A 20,445-nucleotide genomic window follows, 5' to 3' on the forward strand; every position below is an offset into this window, starting at 1 on the left:
AGTTAAGTGACATTTTTATGCTGAAGAGGCCCTGCAACAAATCAGCGAAGGCTGCAAGGAGCTTGGCAGGTTCATTGTGAAGAGAATGAACTTTGGGTCCACCACCATCTGGACCTGGAAGGAAGGCCATAAAGAGTTCTATGATTTTAAAAAATACAGCTGAAGCAAAAATGACCGTAACTAATAGAGGATGTGGGATATTATGAGCAAGGAATTTGCAATTGTGAATGAGTAGTGTTTATGAATGAAGCACTGTCTTTGTAGAAAACTTCAATATGCCGATCAAAGTGCCTCTCCTAGTTCAAGAAAAAAGCTGTTATTTGGATTTTGTATAATTGATGAATACATTCGACTAAATCTGAAATGCTAGTGTAAAGATGAACAAATTGCCTCAGCAAACAAGGAAAATGAAACTTAATTTGCTGTGCAAAAATTATTTTTGCAATGTTAAAAATTAATAAGCACTCATGCTAATAAACTGAAGATTATGCCTCATGGATAATTAACTGTAAGATTTCCCATTACTGTTTTGTCTATTGGGCAAACTAATATGGAGCATGAGGGTCAGGGAAGCAATACGTGGTGGAGTTGGCCAGGAGAAAATGTTAATGGTTCATGAAAGGCAATTACTATAGTGGTTTGATACAAAGGGTGGCATGGCAGCACAGTGGTTAGCACAGTGCCAGGGACTCAGGTTCGATTCCGACCTCGGGTGACTGTGTGGAGTTTGCACATTCTCCCCATATCTGCGTGGGTTTATTCCAGGTGCTCTGGTTTCATCCCACAGTTCAAGATGTGCAATTGTGGTGGATTGGCCATGCTAAATTGCCCCTAAGTGTCCAAGCGTTAGGTGGGATTACGGAGGTAGGGCAGTAGCTTGGACCTCTTTCAGTGGGTTGGTGCAGACTTGATGGACTGAATGGCCTCCTTCTGCTTCAGGGATTCTGTGATTTTATGAATATGCACTACAATTCTAACAAAGACCCTCTTGTATGAAGCATGGCAAGAACAATTGCATCATATTAATTCCTTTATGCACACACATTGCACCTGTTTTATCGGACATCTGTTGAGAAAACAGCAAAATAATTGTTAAAAATAATATGTAGGACCTCAGAACATCTCAAAACACTTCAGAGTCAATTAAATATTTTTGAAGTATAGTACAACAGGGTAATCTGAGATTTTATTTAATTATATTGGCTATGGGTTAAATATTGGCCTGGACACCGGGGAGAACTCACGTGCTCTTCTTCATAATCGTACCTGCGCAGATGGGACGGTAATTTAGTGTCTCGTCCTAAAAACAGTGCTTCTGATAGTTCAGCACTCTCTCAGTAATGCACTGGAGTGTCAGCCTAGATAGTGCGCTGAAGCTGGTGTGGGGCTTGAACCCACAGTTGTACATCACACTGGTGACTGTGTTATGGCTGACACCTGGCAACGCAGAACACAGTTCTCAGATGAGGAATGTGAAGCGGAGGAGGTGTAGACTGGTAGGCCAACACATCATGGAGGAACGTTTCCCACACAGGCTGCCTAGGTGGAATCTACCCATTGCACCTGCTGCCTGTTGCAATACGCGAAGCATGTGGAGCAGGTATTTGACTCCATACTTGAGTCTCTGAAATGGAGGGAAGTGCGAACTGCACCTTGCCAGAGCACATGAGACCATAGCTCTGACTAATGCAGTTAAAACCTCAGTTATGAAGCCTAAATATGAGTCAAATACTTATCTTGTCTGTTGCCCACGCTTAATCTAGAAACCTTGGGTTCCAAGATTATAGTAGCTGTAAAGGCTGGTTTCTTCTGTTCTGGGCACAATTTGACAATCTCAAAGAGAAATCTAGAATTCTGTGCACAAAGAGGTAATTTTGTCTAATGAAGAAATGGCTTCCAGCAGTGTCATGCATTAAGAAAATCAAAATTCATGTTGTATCTTATTCGGTGTCTCAGAAAAGCCTGAAGGCACTTAACTTTACTTTGAAGTGTCGTCACAAATTATGTTGGGAAATGTGGTGCTCATTTTTCACAAAAAAGGTCCCACAAACAGCAGTGATGTACAAGTTAAGCTAATATTGGTTAAGTTCAGAATATTTGGACGGATTCGAGAAAAAATCTTATTTGAATAGTGCCGGACACTATTACTGCATTTTTTGTTTGTGCTTGGCACATCCATTTAGGGACATGTTCCCTTAATTTGTTTTGCAGTTTATTAACTGTTCCTTTCACCAGTCCTGCCACCTTCAATGTGTAAGAGTTCTTCCTGTTTATTTCCTTATTTCCCCCTTTTATTTTGCCGTCATTATTTTTGATCCATGGAGGATTAATGAGCATGTGTCTTTAAGTCAAGCGGCAGAATTCAGAAGTTACAGGAGGGAACACTCTGCTGGTCTCCACTGGTTTGAACAGGAGGCCACCGACTTGTTGGCACCAGAGAAAGAGATGGTGTGGGGCTCGGTTTGATTGGCTGGTGGCCAATGAATTGGCCAGAAGGCCGTACTCTGTCTGGTAACATGTGGTTATCGGCTCATATCCCAGTAGAATGATTTTTTAGAGTCTCAAGGATTTTCAGTTTGAGTCCTGACAGCACAGGGACGAGATCCTACACTCCCTCCTCTATGTTTTCCCCAGAAAGACTGTGAGTACTGTATTCCTGAAGCTGCAGAGAATCTGCATGAATGAATCTACTAGAAGACCATTGCAGGCTGCAGACAAAGATAAGAACTTTCCCTATCTCTCCAGAACGGCTGTGAATGCTATATTTCTGAAACTACAGAGACCTGAATGAATCTATAATAGGAACCACAAACTGAAAGCAAAGTTTGAAGAGGAGTACGGTGACGGAAACCACCATCTGAACAAAAACTTTTTTCCCTCTCACATATGATTTTTGATCCCTTTCCTCTCTGTGTTTGTCTGTGTAGAGGGTCTTACAACACCAGGTTAAAGTCCAACATGTCTGTTTCAAACACTAGCTTTCGGAGCACTGCTCCTTCCTCAGGTCAATGAAGAGGATGTTCCAGAAACGTATATATTGACAAATTCAAAGATGCCAGACAATGCTTAGAATGCGAGCATTTGCAGGTAATTAAGTCTTTACAGATCCCGAGATAGAGGTAACCCGAGGTTAAAGAGGTGTGAATTGTCTCTAGCCAGGACAGTTGGTAGGATTTCCCAAGCCCAGGCCAGATGGTAGGGGATGAATGTAATGCGACGTGAATCCCAGGTCCCGGTTGAGGCTGCACTCATGTGTGCGGAACTTGGCTATTACTTTCTGCTCGACGATTCTGCGTTGTCGTGCGTCCTGAAGGCCGCCTTGGAGAACGCTTACCGGAGATCAGAGGCTGAATGCCCTTGACTGCTGAAGTGTTCCCCGACTGGAAGGGAACATTCCTGCCTGGCGATTGTCGCGCGATGTCCATTTATTAGTTGTCGCAGCATCTGCATGGCCTTGCCAATGTATCACGCTTCGGGACATCCTTTCCTGCAGCGTATGAGGTAGACAACGATGGCCGAGTCGCACGAGTATGTACCGCGTAACTGGTTGGTGGTGTTCTCACGTGTAATGGTGGTATCCATGTCGATGATCTGGCACGTCTTGCAGAGATTGCCCTGGCAGGGTTGTGTGGTGTCGTCATCACTGTTCTGAAGGCTGGGTAGTTTGCTGCAAACAATGGTTTGTTTGAGGTTATGCGGTTGTTTGAAGGCAAGTAGTGGGGGTGTGGGGATGACCTTGGAAAGATGTTAATCTTCATCGATCACGTGTTGAAGGCTGCGAAGAAGATGTTGTAGTTTCTCCGCTCCGGGAAAGTACTGGACAACGAAGGGTACTCTATCGGTTGTGTCCCGTTTTTGTCTTCTGAGGAGGTTGGTGCGGTTTTTTGCTGTGGCGCGTTGGAACTGTTGATCGATGAGTCGAGCACCATATCTCGTTCGTACGAGGGCATCCTTCAGCGTCTGTAGATGTCTGTTACGCTCCTCCTCGTCTGAGCAGATCCTGTGTATATGGAGGGCTTGTCCATAGGGGATGGCTTCTTTAATGTGTTTAGGGTGGAAGCTGGAGAAGTGGAGCATCGTGAGGTTATCCGTGGGCTTGCGGTAAAGTGAAGTGCTGAGGTGACCGTCCTTGATGGAGACTTGTGTCCAAGAATGCAACTGATTTTGGAGAGTAGTCCATGGTGAGTCTGATGGTGGGATGGAACTTATTGATGTCATCGTGTAGTCGTTTCAGTGATTCTTCACCGTGGGTCCAAAGGAAAAAAATGGCATTGATGGATCTGGTGTATAACGTCGGTTGAAGGTCATGTGTGGTGAGGAGGTCTTGTTCAAACTTGTGCATGAAGATGTTGGCGTATTGAGGTGCGAATTTGGTCCCCATAGCTGTTCCGTGAGTCTGGATGAAGAACTTGTTGTCGAAGGTGAAGACGTTGTGATCCAGAATGAAGCGGATGAGTTGCAGAATTGCGTCTGGAAATTGGCAGTTGTCGGTGTTGAGTACTGAGGCTGTTGCAGCAATGCCGTCATCATGGGGGATGCTGGTGTAGCGTGCCGAGATGTCCATTGTGACGAGGAATGTTCCTGGTTCAACTGGTCCATGGGTGCTGAGTTTCTGTAGGAAGTCCGTCGTGTCGCGACAGAAGCTGGGCGTACTTTCTATGATGGGTTTCAAGATGCCCTCGATATAGTCAGAGAGGTTCTCACACAGGGTCCCATTGCCTGAAACGATAGGACGACCTTCTGTCCTCAAAGCCTGCACCGGCCACAAAAGCAACCTTTTGCCAAAACCCTCAGCACTTCCTTGTGCTGTATCTCTCCATACCCATCCTATCTATGTGTTTGTCAAGATAGCTTTTGAACGCCGTTAATGTATCTGCTTCCATAACCCCCCCCTGGCAATGTGGTCCAGGCACTCACCACTCTCTGCATAAAAAACCCACCTCACATATCTCCTCCAAATTCTGCCCCACAGACCCGAAACCTGTGCCCCCTGGTTACTGACCTCTCCACCCTGGGAAAGAGTTCCTGTCCATCCACTCTATCCATGCCCCTCATAATCTTGTAGACCTCTATCAGGTCACCCTTCAATCTCCGTCTTTCTAATGAAAATGACTCAGGTAAGAGTAGGGCCAGTCAAGGACAGTGGTGGGAAGTTGTGTGTGGAGGCTGAGGAGATAAGTGAGATACTAAATGAATACTTTTCGTCAGTATTCACTCAGGAAAAAGATAATGTTGTGGAGGAGAATGCTGAGACCCAGGCTATTAGAATAGATGGCATTGAGGTGCGTAGGGAAGAAGTGTTGGCAATTCTGGACAAGGTGAAAATAGATAAGTCCCCGGGGCCTGATGGGATTTATCCTAGGACTCTCTGGGAAGCCAGGAAGAGATTGCTGAGCCTTTGGCTTTGATTGTTATGTCATCATTGGCTACAGGAATAGTGCCAGAGGACTGGAGGATAGCAAATGTGGTCCCTTTGTTCAAGAAGGGGAGTAGAGATAACCCCGGTAACTATAGGCCGGTGAGCCTCACGTCTGTTGTGGGTAAAGTCTTGGAGAGGATTATAAGAGATACGATTTATAATCATCTAGGTAGGAATAATATGATTAGGGATAGTCAGCATGGTTTTGTGAAGGGTAGGTCATGCCTCACAAACCTTATCAAGTTCTTTGAGAAGGTGACTGAACAGGTAGACGAGGGTAGAGCAGTTGATGTGGTGTATATGGATTTCAGTAAAGCGTTTGGTAAGGTTCCCCACGGTCGTCTATTGCAGAAAATACGGAGGCTGGGGATTGAGGGTGATGTAGAGATGTGGATCAGAAATTGGCTAGTTGAAAGAAGACAGAGGGTGGTGGTTGATGGCAAATGTTCAGAATGGAGTTCAGTTACGAGTGGCGTACCACAAGGATCTGTTCTGGGGCCGTTGCTGTTTGTCATTTTTATAAATGACCTAGAGGAGGGCAGAGAAGGTTGGGTGAGTAAATTTGCAGATGACACTAAAGTCGGTGGAGTTGTAGACAGTGTGGAAGGATGTTGCAGGTTACAGAGGGACATAGATAAGCTGCAGAGCTGGCAAATGGAGTTTAATGTAGAGAAGTGTGAGGTGATTCACTTTGGAAAGAATAACAGGAATGCGGAATATTTGGCTAATGGTAAAATTCTTAGCAGTGTGGATGAGCAGAGGGATCTCGGTGTCCATGTACATAGATCCCTGAAAGTTGCCACCCAGGTTGATAGGGTTGTGAAGAAGGCCTATGGTGTGTTGGCCTTTATTGGTAGAGGGATTGAGTTCCGGAGCCATGAGGTCATGTTGCAGCTGTACAAAACTCTGGTACGGCCGCATTTGGAGTATTGCGTACAGTTCTGGTCGCCTCATTATAGGAAGGACGTGGAAGCTCTGGAACGGGTGCAGAGGAGATTTACCAGGATGTTGCCTGGCATGGAGGGAAAATCTTATGAGGAAAGGCTGATGGACTTGAGGTTGTTTTTGTTAGACAGAAGAAGGTTAAGAGGTGACTTAATAGAGGCATACAAAATGATCAGAGGGTTAGATAGGGTGGACAGTGAGAGCCTTCTCCCGCGGATGGAGGTGGCTAGCACGAGGGGACATAGCCTTAAATTGAGGGGTAATAGATATAGGACAGACATCAGAGGTAGGTTTTTTACGCAAAGAGTGGTGAGGCCGTGGAATGCCCTACCTGCAACAGTAGTGAACTCGCCAACATTGAGGGCATTTAAAAGTTTATTGGATAAGCATATGGATGATAATGGCATAGTGTAGGCTAGATGGCCTTTAGTTTTTGACTTCCCATGTCGGTGCAACATCGTGGGCCGAAGGGCCTGTACTGCGCTGTATCGTTCTATGTTCTAAAACAGTCCGAGTCTATTCAGTCTCTCCACATAGCTAACACCCTCCAGACTAGTCCTGGTAAACCTCCTCTGCACCCTCTCCAAAGCCTCCACATCCTTTCGGTAGTGTGACGACCAGAATTGTGCGCAATATTCCAACTGTGGCCTTACAAAGGTTCTATACAACTATAGCATGATTTGCCAGTTTTTATACTCGATGCCCCGTCCAATGAAGGCAAGCATTCCATATGCTTTCTTGACTACCTTGTCCACTTGTGTTGCCACCTTCAAAGATCTGTGGACATGCATGCCCAGATCTCTCTGACTTTCTATATTCCTAAGAGTTTTGCCATTTACGGTACATTTCGCCTCTATGTTAGACCGACCAAAATGTATTACCTCACATTTGTCCAGATTAAACTCCATTAGCCATTTCTCTGCCCAAGTCTCCAACCTCTCTATGTCCTGCTGTATCCTCTGACAATCCTCAACACTATCTGCCACTCCACCAACCTTTGTGTCATCCGCGAACTTACTAATCAGACGGGCTAAATTTTCCTTCAAATCGTTTATGTGCACTACAAACAACAGAGGCCCAAGCACAAATCCCTGTGAAACACCACTAATCATAACCTTCCATTCAGAAAAATATCCTTCTACTGCTACCCTTTGCCTTCTGTGACCGAGCCAGTTCTGTATCCATCTTACCACCTCACCTCCTGTGTGACTTCACCTTTTGTACCAGTCAACACATGAGACACCTTGTCAAAGGCTTTACTGAAGTCCATGTAAACAACATCCACCACCCTCCCCTCAACCATCACCTTTGTCACCTCCTCAAAAAACTCAATCAAGTTCGTGAGGCGCGACCTCCCCTTCACAAAACCATGGTGTCTATCACTTATGAGTCTATTTGTTCCAAATGGGTATAAATCCTGTCCCTGAGAATTCTCGCCAATAATTTACGTACTACCGAAGTGAGGCTCACTGGCCTATAGTTTCCAGGATTATCCCTGCCACCTTTCTTAAACAGCGGTGCCACATTAGCTATTTTCCAGTATTCTGGGATCTCACCTGTGGCCAATGAGGATACAAAGATATCAGTCAAGGCCCCAGCAATTTTCTCCATCGCTTCCCTCAGTAATCTGGGGTAAATCCCATCCAGCCCAGGAGACTTATCTACCTTAATATCTTTTAAAAGACCCAATACCACCTCCTTTTCGATGTTAACATGATCCAGACCGTCCACACACCCTACCCAAGAATCATCTTCCACAAAGTCCCTTTCTTTGGTGAACACTCATGCAAAGTACTCATGGACTGCACGGCAGACTCAAAGTACTGATGCACAGATACCTTGCCAGTATCTGTGAAGCAGATTCAAGCGTGGACCCAGAAGGACACTGCACTGGAAAAACTGTACCATATGATCCTACGGATGACATAAAGCCCTTCCTCACTGAATGACAAGAGCTGAGTGCAGAAGATGGCAACATCCTGTGGGGAGCCCGTGTAATTGTCCCCTGCCCAAGTTGATGCCTAATCCTGACAGAAGACACCATGGACACCCCAGGTACCCAAAGTGAAAATACCGGGATCAATTCAGACATTGAGAATATGGTGAAGCAGTGCTCCTTGTGCCAGGCGAACCATACGCTCCCATGCTAATGGCCAGGAAGACCATGGGTACGGATGCACGTGGACTTCAGTCCCCTTCTTCAGATCGATGTTCCTTAATATGGCTGATGCCCACTCAAATTGGTTAGAAATATATTTTATATCCTCCACAGCTTCTCATACAATAATTGAGAAGTCCAGCAAAGTTTCTGTACCCACGGCATACAGGGGGTCCTCGTATCCGATAATGCTACCCCCATTATCAGTGGAGAAATTCAGGCATTCATGAAGTTGAACGGTATTCAACACATCTGAACGGTGTTGTACAATCCATCATCTAATGGCCTGGCCGAAAGGGTGGCTCAAAATTCAAAACTGGAATGAAGAAGCAGCCTACTGGTTCCCTGGAAACAAAATTGGCCTGGTTCCTCTTTGATTATAGAACCATGGCGCACACGATGATGGGAGTCACACCGGTAGAATTGTTAATGGCGACTGCACCCCAGGCTCAGCTTAGTTTTTTCCAATTTGGGAAGGGAGGGTGGGGTAAAACCAGGGGACCCAAAAAAGGAACTACAACACCAGAAGACCCGAAAGGACATTCAGAAGAGGAAATGAAATGCCATCTATGTGCAGAACCTGGGAGATGGCTCCCATCGAATTCCAGGGATCATACTGGAAAAGACTGGTCCAGTTTCTTACAAATTCAAAGTCAAAGGGAAGGCCGTGAAAAAATACCTGGACCACCTGAGAAATGGAGCCCACTCCAGCGGAGACGATTTCAGCAGATGCGACATCCTTGATTCGGAGTGCGAAATGGAAACTAAGCAGATAGATCTTCTGTCAGAGGTCAGTGCTGAAGTTGAGCCTCCGCCTGTGGCCCTTTGCTGCTCATTAAGGAAGGGACGATTCCAAGTCCACTTCACAACCGCACCCCCCACCAAATCCAGCTGCAGCTTCCGCTGAAGTGAGGCTTTGTGCCAAGCAATGAAAGAAGCTTTATCACCATTGTGTAACAAGTATGAAGTTATTGTGAAAAGCCCCCAGTCGCCACGTTCTGGCGCCTGTTCGGGGAAGCTGGTACTGGAATTGCATGGGGGGATGATTTGGACTTGAGGGGGGAGGGATGTGATAACTGTCATGAGGGATCACTGATTGATCTCTCCATGGACTTTGTAGAAGAGTTCCCGCGGTAAGTGAGTAGAGGCTTACAGGACCTTTAATTGCAGCTCCCAGACCTGGACCAGCAGTTCCTGACAGGCCTGAGCTGGAACATTTGTTTTGTGTGCAGCAGAGCGGATTTACTTTCTGTTTAAAATAAACCAGTTTGGCCTTTTACTCCGCGCCTCCTGGAATTATGACTTTAGTTAAACACCATCTTCCCTAAAGAAATCCATGCTGGCTCTTCCTAATCAACCTCCATTTTTTCATCATATTGTTAATTCTATCCCAAGTAATTGCTTCCAGAAGCTTCCCCACCACCAAAGCTAAACTGACTGGTCTGCAATTGCTGGTCTTAACTTTACAACCTTTTTTTTAAACAAATGCGTAATGTTTGCATTTCTCTAGTTGTGCGTAATGTTCGCATTTCTCCAGTCCTTTGGCACCTCCCCTGAGTCGAGGGAAGACTAAAAGATTGTGACCAATGCTGTGCAACTTCCAGTCTCACTTCCGTCAATATCCATCAATGCATTTCATCCGGTCCTGGTCCTTTGCCAATTTTAAGTACTGACAGATTATCCAATACCATATATAAATCCTCTATTTGGTCCTAAATCTGCCCTACTGCCCCTTTTACCACACTTTTACGATTTATGTGCCAACAGCAGACTTTGGGATTCTCCTTTATGTTGACTACCTGTCTTTTCTCCCAATCACTTTTCACTTCTATTATTTGCTTTTTCATTTCCCCTCTGAACCTTCTATATTCAGGTTGTTTCTAATTGTATTTTTAGCTGACAATATTACAAGCATACCTTTTCTTCTTTATAGAACATAGAACATAGAACAGTACAGCACAGAACAGGTCCTTCGGCCCTCGATGTTGTGCCGAGCAATGATCACCCTACTTAAACCCACGTAACCCGTATACCCGTAACCCAACAATCCCCCCATTAACCTTACACTACGGGCAATTTAGCATGGCCAATCCACCTAACCCGCACATCTTTGGACTGTGGGAGGAAACCGGAGCACCCAGAGGAAACCCACGCACACACGGGGAGGACGTGCAGACTCCACACAGACAGTGACACAGCCGGGAATCGAAACTGGGACCCTGGAGCTGTGAAGCATTGATGCTAACCACCATGCTACCGTGAGGCCCCCAAATCTTAATTTTTATTACCCTTTTCATTCAGGGAGCTCTGGATTTGTTTGCCTTATCTTTCCCTTTTGAGGGAATATACCTCGACTGTGCCTGAACCATTTCTTCTTTGAAGGTAGCCCATTGTTCAGCTACAGTTATGTGCCAACCTTTGGTTCCAGTTTATTCGGCCCAGCTCCATTCTTGCCCCATTGATGCGGGCTCTCTGTGAGTTAATTATTCTTACTCCGGATTGCCCATTATCCTAAATGGGCATCCTAAACTTTATGTTGCAATGATCACTGTCTCCGAAATGTTCCCCCGCTGACATTTGATCAACTTGGCACACTTAATTTCCAAGAACCAGGTCCAGCAGTGTCTCCATTCTTCTCGAACTGGACACATACTGCTGTAAATTGTTTTCCTGAAAATTTACGTCTTGCCTCTCACTACTCTTTACACTACCACTATCCCTGTCTATATTCAGGTAATTAAAGTCCCCCATTTTAACTACTGTATAATGTTTGTACTCTCTGCAGATTTATTCTTTGACATTCTTCCTACTAGTTGGTGGCCTATAGACTAAATCGAGCAATGTAATTGCACCTTTATTGTTCCTTAGCTGGAGCCAAATAGATTCTGTCCTCACTTCTAATTTAATCAGTTGGTATGGGTGGCTCCTGCAGCATTTATATATCAATCTAACTTGGCTCAAGTGTGTTAACAAGTGAGACCAAGAAATGTATGTCTACTGCTTTGACTGGTAGCAGGAAACAAATAAAGTCAACCAGGGACTTGATGAGTATATCACTGGGAGGCTCAAAAAGTGCAACACAGCTTGAAGGTCTTTTAAAGGTGGATAAGTGAGGAATACAACTTCCACCTAAATTACCTCACTTCAATTAAAATGGTATTTCGTCATTCCAATATGCTGAAAATGTACGGAAATTCACTTCCTTTGTTTCCTGTTTATTCAGTGGAAGGAATTCATAGCAGCTCTTTTTTTTAAAGACATTTTTATGTTGTGATGTCTGTCACATGACCATTACTTTCTGAATCATTTATTAATCCTGGCCTTGGGCTATTCCTTCAGTTATTTTTCTTCCACCATTTTCAGAAGTGTTGGATTTCTGCCAAACTTATGGGAACCGCATTGCATCTGTGTTTTCTTTGTTTTATTGAAATTCCTTGGAAAAAGTGCTGGACTTGCTTTACAGTGATCAAGGTTTTTTTGGCAAAATGTCTCACTGGCCAAATTTAAAAACCATTTACTTTAAATCTCTAAGGAGTTTTAATTTTTTTGCTGGCCTTGTCAAAATCTTCCTGGCCATGGTCAGTGTTAGCCAATGCACCACCATTTTAAACACTACTTACTCTGGGCTGTTTGCTGATCAGAGCAACAAAAGCAGGGAATTACTATTGTTAAGAACCCTGCGGATGTTAAATGCGAATGTATCCCAAACACAGAAGGTTAACCTGAAACCCCGGTTCTTAGTGGTGTATATTTTCAATTTGATATAATGTGAGAAAAGATATGCGATCCATGGAGGAATGGACCAGTCATTATGTGATTAATTAATAAAGAATACTTACTAACTTATTATAAGAAAAAAACACAACAAGAAGGACTATAATGCACGACAACACTTAATTATACATGGCTATACGTACAATGTATTACATGAAGTTGCTCCTTGGTTCCTAACTACCTAGGTTTCATGAACTCTAGATGCCCCTTTGTTTCCAAATAACATCCAATATTATATAACTCTTTGAGCTAAACCCTGCAGCTAATTACCACACACACGTTATTTGACCACGTCTGGGAAAACCACCTTCAGTTTCAGCAAAGGTGAAATCTGCTTGGTTTGAATTTTTTACCTTAACTGTCTGTCCATTAAACAATAACTTGTTTTGGGGATACTCTTTCTGCAGCTATATGTGGCTGTGATGGTAGCTGCTACTGTGTCTCTTGCTCCAGTTATTGTGGTTATGGACATATAATTTTTCCCATTTGATATTACCCACCCTGTGGATCTGCCTTTTCGCATATACGTGTCAATTTCCTTACCTCTCCACTTTGAAGTTACCTCTTCTCTACCCCATTGTTTTTCCCGAGTCACGTAGGCAAACACTTGCTTTTCTCACTGATGTGATAATTTGCATATAAAAATCAGTTCTGACAGCTGCCCTTCAATTCCCCTTTTTATGTTATTTTATCCCAATTTCATTTTTAATCTTAATTTTCCCCAATTCTTAGCACTATATTGAAAGATAGATAGTTGAAGTAGAATTAAGTTGTGCAAATATTTATTGGGAAAGGACCCAGGATGTAAACATATCACACAAGAGAAGTTTAATCATTACTTTAGAAACCATACAGATGTGGTGTGGGTAAGAAGTTTACACTTATAGGAAAGAAACCATGGACCAATGACTTAAACAACTTTCTGGGTCCAGAATCCCTTTGGAATCTTTATTTGACCTCACTGCTAAAATCGAAGATTCTGAGACCTATATCATTGTACTGCAGCCGTCTTTAACAGTGCACCAGTCTTTCTGCCTTTACCGAAGGAAGTGTTGCTACTGGCTGAGGATGATCACAGTGGAGACTGGTAGCCAGATGTGCAGACTTGAAGAAAATTGCTGAACAAATATAAATAAAAACAAGAATATGTCCTTGTCAACGCTTACAAAAGATAGCTTGCTTTTATAGGAATTTGCTTTGCTCAATTGGCTCCCGTGTATGTCCAGAAAGCAAGTAGCTTCCATACTTTAAAAAGTAAACTTTTGGATATTAAGCACTTTGAGATTTTCTTTGAAGATGTGCTGAGGGTATAAATGTAATTTATTTAATCCTGTAACATTTGATTTAAAAAGCACTAAAATTAACTGAATGCACAGTTGTTAAAGTGTCCATTTTGGGGACTTTGTTGTTGGAGTATTCTGTCGCTAATATGTTACATCTGGTCTTGGCAGTTCATTGAAATAAATGGGTACCCAGTTGTTCTGTTCTTTTGATTAAAGTGTAGTTTATTACAATATTTTCAGAACTATTTTAAGATACCCCTTCCATAATATAATTATAAGCGGTAATGTAGGTTCTTTTAAACAATCTGGAAATGTTATATATGACTTCTTTTCCCTGCAGTCTGTGATCCAATTAGTCTTCAACTCACTCCCAGGTATTTTGTTTGGCATATTATACTAAAGGTTGTAGATTTGCTTGAAAGCTGTTGCTGCTGTTGCTTATTTTAGATGTATAATATTTCATGATTGATAGTGTGCTGTACATGATGAATTTGCAGAATACATTTTAACGAATAAATTGGAGGTATGGAAGTTTCATATGGTATAAAATATTGATTTAACAATTTAATAAGAGAAATTGGCAATCTGGATTCTTTTTTCGCCGAACTGTGTCCAGTCAAGATGCAGTATCCACTTCCCGCACTTGATCGGCTGTGTGACACAAATTAGTTGTGTCAATGGTAAGTACTAAGTGTTCAGTTCTGCTTATTTTTGTTACTTTACTTTTTGGCTCCTACTTAGGCCATTCTGTCCCTCAAGTCCATTCTGCTACTCAGTCAGATCATTGTTAATTTGCCATCTAACTCCATATCCCCACCTCGCCCCATTTCGCTGAATAACTTTGGTTAACAACAATCTAGCATTCTCAGTTTTAATTTACCTTTCCATTCCTCTAGTGATCCTGAATTTGAGCCCCTTGGTACCAATTCACCAACCAGTAGAAACAATTTTTCATTATTTACACTTTCAAAGCATTTGAGATTTTGAAAATCTCCATTGACTGTCTCTACTCTCTTCAACCTTCTCTGCTCCAATGAAAAAAACCTACTTTTTCACACATTTATGCAATTTCTATTTTTGGTATGATTTAAATGAAATTGCACTCTATGCCTTCCATGGTTTTAATATTCTTTCTATAATGGAATGCTTAGAATTGCATGCGGTGTTCTAATTATGATGAACTGCTGTAACTTCAGTGAAAGATCAGCATTTATATTTCTCTGGAGTTTCTGCCGATCTTCTGCCTAAATTACAGCAATCACTAGGCCTGAACCTTCAAAATTCAATCTTCAAATTTTGTGAAAGCTGCAGAATCATGTCCCTTCATTCTAATTAGTGTACACAATTCTGAGTCTTTCTAATGTTGTATAAAAGCACTGAAACTCTCTGAACCTTTCATCTTCCAAAGTATGCTTTCCCTTCTCTTTGTTTTGTTGTTATTTCTTCTTATTTTATTTACTTAATCTCACTTCTATTCACCACGAGGTATGTCTGTATAACCTCCTTTAGCTTATTACCTTTTAGAAAGCTTTGACCCATCATTTTGTTTTTAATCCATCTGCATGCACTCTGAATGTTTGCCGATTCCCACACATTGCAAAATTAAACTACTTTTGGTTCTCAAGCAGTTAACTAAATTGAAAATGTTCCTTATACCTGTAATAGCACAAAAAACACTTGAAAAATTTGGAGGTGTGCATAATAGACACAGTGGAACAACAAGGATTCCAGCAGGTAGCCGCAAATGTGGAGCAAGCACAGCTATAATGTGCTGATTTGTGGCTTCCTGTGGTAAAACCTGTAGGAAACAATATCATGGTTTTTAAATATTCTTTTTAATTTATTTGTCTAGGAGCACCATTTACTTGGCCAGCCATTTTTTGTTCTCCATCCTTGTCGAACATCTGAATTAATGACTCCAATAATGGATGGCGCCACACAGGAGCAGAGGTAAGGTGTTTTAACAAGAAATCTGTTGAGCTGTGCCAATTGAACATAGGTGAATTAATATGCATCGAATTATTATTAGCACAATGGAAGTGGATGTTAGCTTTTTTAAGCAATTAGATATACAGTTTAGATAAGAACAAATGGATTTATGGCTCCTCTGACAAAGAAGAGTAAAGTGAGGAGGATAAAAGAGGGTAGTTAACCATTGAAAAATCTTTGTTGTTTTTTTTAATCTAGTGAGCCAATTTTTCATTATATGACATCCACAAATAGGAAATGCCAAATAAATAATTATGTTGTTCATGAAAAGTACAAAAAATAAAATTACATCTTAAAATTTATGTTTCAATATATTTAAAAACAATGTTATTCCAAGAACATTTTACATAAAGAGTTGAACAATTAGTTATGAAAGATGATTGACCTCTCCAGAGATCTATCATAAGTTGGCCATGTCCTCTTTGTCTCTTTAAAAATAAACGTTAAAGATTTGTAAAACTGCATTATGTTTTAAGTTTTCCTTGCTTTCAGTGTTGAAGCATAATTCCTTCAGGACAACTATCTTTGACCTTCATCAGATTTAACAAAGCAGCAGGCTAGAACATCCTGAAGTAATTATGGTGCAGCAGCACAAGGCAAGAGAAACATTGAATGCATGGAGAGTCTTTGGTGTATTTAAAAAAAACCTCAAGGCATAGGACTAGAGAGAGTGCACTAACTATTAGATCTGTTTACTAATGTCTGCAAAGTAAGTAGATTTACTCGTTTGTTCTTCTTAAAAGTTTTGATATATCAATCATCCAATAGTAAAATCACAGGAATGACGACCCTTTCAAGTTTTGATCCTCTGTAGTCTTGGAAGAGATACAATACTTCCTGTCTTGTGCTGTATCATTGGGGTGGCAGGAGAGTGCAAAGAAAAGACGGGAATTCAGATAACTCACTACCCTGCTCTTAGAATGGATCACTTTTGCCTAATTTGGAGTTTTAGTGGCAGCCTTCACCTTAATTTGGCAACATTATTTTTGCATCGTTCTATGTTTCACCATAATTCTATTATCTTTTTTTTCTTAAAATAGTTCCACAGTTCACCATAGGTCTCCCAGTACATGCCCACTTTAAATTTTGCTCGTCCTACCATGGGACCAATCCAGAAACTAAATATCATTGTTGTTACTTTACATTGAAACACACCATAAGAAAATAGAAAGATAGATACTTTTGGTAGATGGTCTTATTCATCCTCACTTCTAGTGACAGAAGTATGACCTTTGGCTGTTTGCCGACAGTCTAAAGCTAGAAACGAGATGAAACTTTTTATCTTGGATAAATATTTGTTTGACTTCTGAGAACAAAGTGGTTATTAGTCAGGAAAATTGGCCGATATAACAATAACTGTACATCAAAAGTTACCCATTGGTTGAAAAGCACCTTGGTTTACTCTGAGAACATTAAAACGGTGCTTGCATAACTGTAGCTTTATTCTTTATCTGTTATGAGACGACAAGTTCAAAGATGTGCAGGTTAGGTGGATTGGCAATGCTAAATTACCCCTTAGTGTCCAAAGATGTATAGGTTTGGTGGTGTTACAGGGATAGGATGGGGGAATGGGCCAAGGGAGGGTGCTCTTTCAGAGGGTCGGTGCAGACTCTGGGCCGAATGGCCTCCTGTGCTATAGTGATTCTATGAAATAGGCTGAGATCTATTTTGTGTGGGTGTTGGGAGAAAACTGGGCCAATCGTTCTCCAATTTGTACCTTCGGGCATTATTGTCACAGATTATGTGTCCTAGAACTTGTAGTTTTGCTGAGTAGCTGTTATGGTTCTATAAAAGTGCATGGACTCTTGGTCAGAACCCTCTGCATCTCTAGAGCGTTTCTGGCTGAATAATCAACCTGCACCAAAGCTAGAATTAAACCTTTGAAGTCCTCTATTAGGAAGCTTATCCCAACAACATGGCCCACCAACACCGGCTCAGTTATGTTAATCATGGCAGAATTTCTTGATGGCAACCTGGCATGTTGGTTTGAACAAATGGACACAGACTTTGGCAAAATAAAAATACTGCAGACTTTTCCCTCAGCTTGGGCTTAAGAAAAGTTATTATTGGAGCGGAATGTCAGCTCCAGTCTGGTTCACACACTTCCAAATTTCAGCTTTCCCTCTGATTCCAGTCAACCTCTTTGGGATTTCTTGAGTCAGAAAGGATGAGGCAGTACTGCTGGTGCTCTGACCTCAACATCTAAGATGAAACCTGAGTATCATCCATCCAGGATATCTGCTATTCCTGAAGGATCAGGACAAAGTTACTTATATCCACGACACTTCAACTACTTTTATGGGATGCCAAAAATTCAAGGTGAAATGGTTTGTTTTAAATTCTTGTAACCTCAGGCTAAGGTAGACGAATGATGATTCCATAATAGCTATTGAGGGAGTCACTTCTCTTGTACAATTCTAACTAATCCTAGTGTTCACAAGCTATATGTCTATTTTGAAGAATAAATCCTTTATCCATTGAAACACATCCAAGAAATTGGAAGCTTGGGGCCAGAAGGTGCCGTTGTAGGGCGCACTACAAACAAAATTAACTACATGTGGTAACACTTATCAGTCAGCAATGGTTCAGAATTGACCTGCCGTTAGGCTGGCTCAAGCTTCTGTGATTGATAACACATTGAAGGGATATAAGGCAGTTAATATGTAGACTGTAAAGTTGTTTCAATAGTGTGCTACTTTTGATGTAAGACCGCTTGATTGACTCCTTCAGTACACGAGTGCCTGGTTACTGATCTTGGATCTTTTTCAAGATCTGCAGACAAAAGGTGTTTGAGGCTTCAAATCAGCAAAGACTGATATTTTTAAAAAAAGATCCAATATTAACTGAGATGTGAGAAACAGCAGAAAATCACTGCTGTACTGACCACCAAGGAGTAACAAACTCCTTTTCATGGCACTAAAAGCAGAACAGATATCATTTTGAGGTCAATAAATACATTTTGAGCAACACGCTGTTTAGACAGTGGTGACACTCTGATGGCTCCAGTGTAGAACCTGGCTGGTACAAGCAAGTGAAAGGGAGGGATGCAATCCCAGAAGAGGACAGTGACATCAATTTTTAAGGGGCCTGGAGGAGCATTTTAGTATTTGTGTCAACCATTGCCCACTTACTAGCACTCTTGCTCCTCAGTCAAAAAGTCGCCTGTTCAAACCCCACTCCAAGTACTTGAACACAAAATCTAAATTGATACTTCAGTGCAGTGCTGCGGGAGTGCTACACGGTGGAGGTGCCATTTCTTGGATGAGGTGTTAAGGTCAGGTACTGCCTGCCCCTCAGGTGGATGTCAAAGATCCTATGGCGCTACTTCAAAGAAGAGCAGGTGAATTGTCGCTGTGTCCTGGCTGATACTTATCTCTCAATCAACAACAGAAAATCAGATTATCTGATTCTTATCACATTGTTTGTGACAGCTTGCTGTGCACAAATTGGCTGCCACATTTGTTACATTGCAACATGTTTACAGCAAAAGTATTGAAAGTGTTTTGGGAAATCCTGTGGTCATGAAAGGCACTATATAAATGCAAGTCTTTATTTTCCTTTTTAAAAAAATGTAAAGTACCCAATTCATTTCTTTTCCAATTAAGGGGCAATTTAGTGTGACCAATCCACCTACCTTGCACATCTTTTTGGGTTGTGGGGGGTGAGACCCACGCAGACACAGGGAGAATGTGCAAACTCCACACGGACAGTGACCCGGAGCCAGGATCGAACCCAGGTCCTTGGCGCTGTGACGCAACAGTGCTAACCACTGCACCATCATGCCCAGAGTTTCTTTTCCTGCTCCCTCAAAAATAACTCCTACAGCTAAAGTTTGCCTTTTTGTTTTGAGCAGTGCCTTTAAGGAATAATGGTTAGTCCACTCAATCTTAGTAACACTTGGTGCAGTGTTGTTTGCAAATGCTTCACCCTCCCATGTATCATATATGTTAGAAAGTAGAATATCTGTCCGACAGGTATAAACTATAAAGTTTGACCTGTATGACCTGCCAAGAAAACACAATTAATCTTCAGCCGAATTCAAAATACAAACGTTTTTGAAAAGTGGAATATTAGCATGAACAAACATTAATTGCCCCTCCCCACCCAACCGCTGCTCAACGCAGCTTAAACTTCACCAAATACAAAGAAAACACTACAACTATTGTGCAATTCCAACAATCATTTTCTCTTGTTCTCACCGAGTTTTACGTCACGGAAAGAAACCCTCCCCTAAGTCCATCACTTCCGTGCCGACCATTAGACCAAACTATTCCTTTTTGTTAAGAAAATATTTTATTGAAGCATTTGTAATTTTCACAGTTTAATATTTCTTAAACAACCACGTTGTCCGACACGTACAAAAACCAAAAAAGACAATGTCCCCAACTGCCCGCACCATATTTCCTAACTACCAGTATACTGAGTTCCCTGTCCTTATCTAACACCGCCATGCCTCCTATTTTCTTCCTGCCATCTTCTCCCCCCCCCCCCGACCCCCTTACTACTGATGTTCAATTTTCTTTGAAGATGTCGATGAACGGTTGCCATCTCTGGGCAAACCCCTGAGTTGATCCTCTCAAGGCGAACTTGATTTTTTTCCAGGCTGAGAAACCCTGTCATGTCGCTGACCCACACTCCCGACTTCGGGGGCTCCGAGTCCCTCCATCCCATCAAAATCCGTCTGCAGGTCACCAGGACATCGGCCTCCCTTCCCCCCCCCCCCCCCCCCCCCACCCCCTTGGCCCCCGGATCATACGACCACCCAAATATTGCCAGTTCTGGACTCAGGGTTACCCTCCCTTCCAGGACTTCTGACATAACGTCTGCAAATTCCTGCCAGAATCCCCCAACTTCGGACATGCTCAGAACATATCCAC

The 20,445-nt window shown here is 42.3% G+C and overlaps 1 protein-coding gene across 3 annotated transcripts in view; it reads left to right on the plus strand.

Moving 5' to 3' along the window:
• Positions 1 to 20,445, plus strand: part of atg10 (ATG10 autophagy related 10 homolog (S. cerevisiae)) — a 381,846-nt gene that overhangs the window by 327,767 nt on the left and 33,634 nt on the right. For all 3 annotated transcript variants that reach the window (XM_038805372.1, XM_038805374.1, XM_038805373.1), the window contains one exon: positions 15,432 to 15,529. In XM_038805372.1, coding sequence (XP_038661300.1) covers positions 15,432 to 15,529 — 98 coding nt within the window. The remainder of the gene's footprint in view (positions 1 to 15,431; positions 15,530 to 20,445) is intronic.

This window comes from Scyliorhinus canicula, chromosome 8, assembly GCF_902713615.1.
Source record: "Scyliorhinus canicula chromosome 8, sScyCan1.1, whole genome shotgun sequence".
Classification (NCBI taxonomy): domain Eukaryota; kingdom Metazoa; phylum Chordata; class Chondrichthyes; order Carcharhiniformes; family Scyliorhinidae; genus Scyliorhinus; species Scyliorhinus canicula.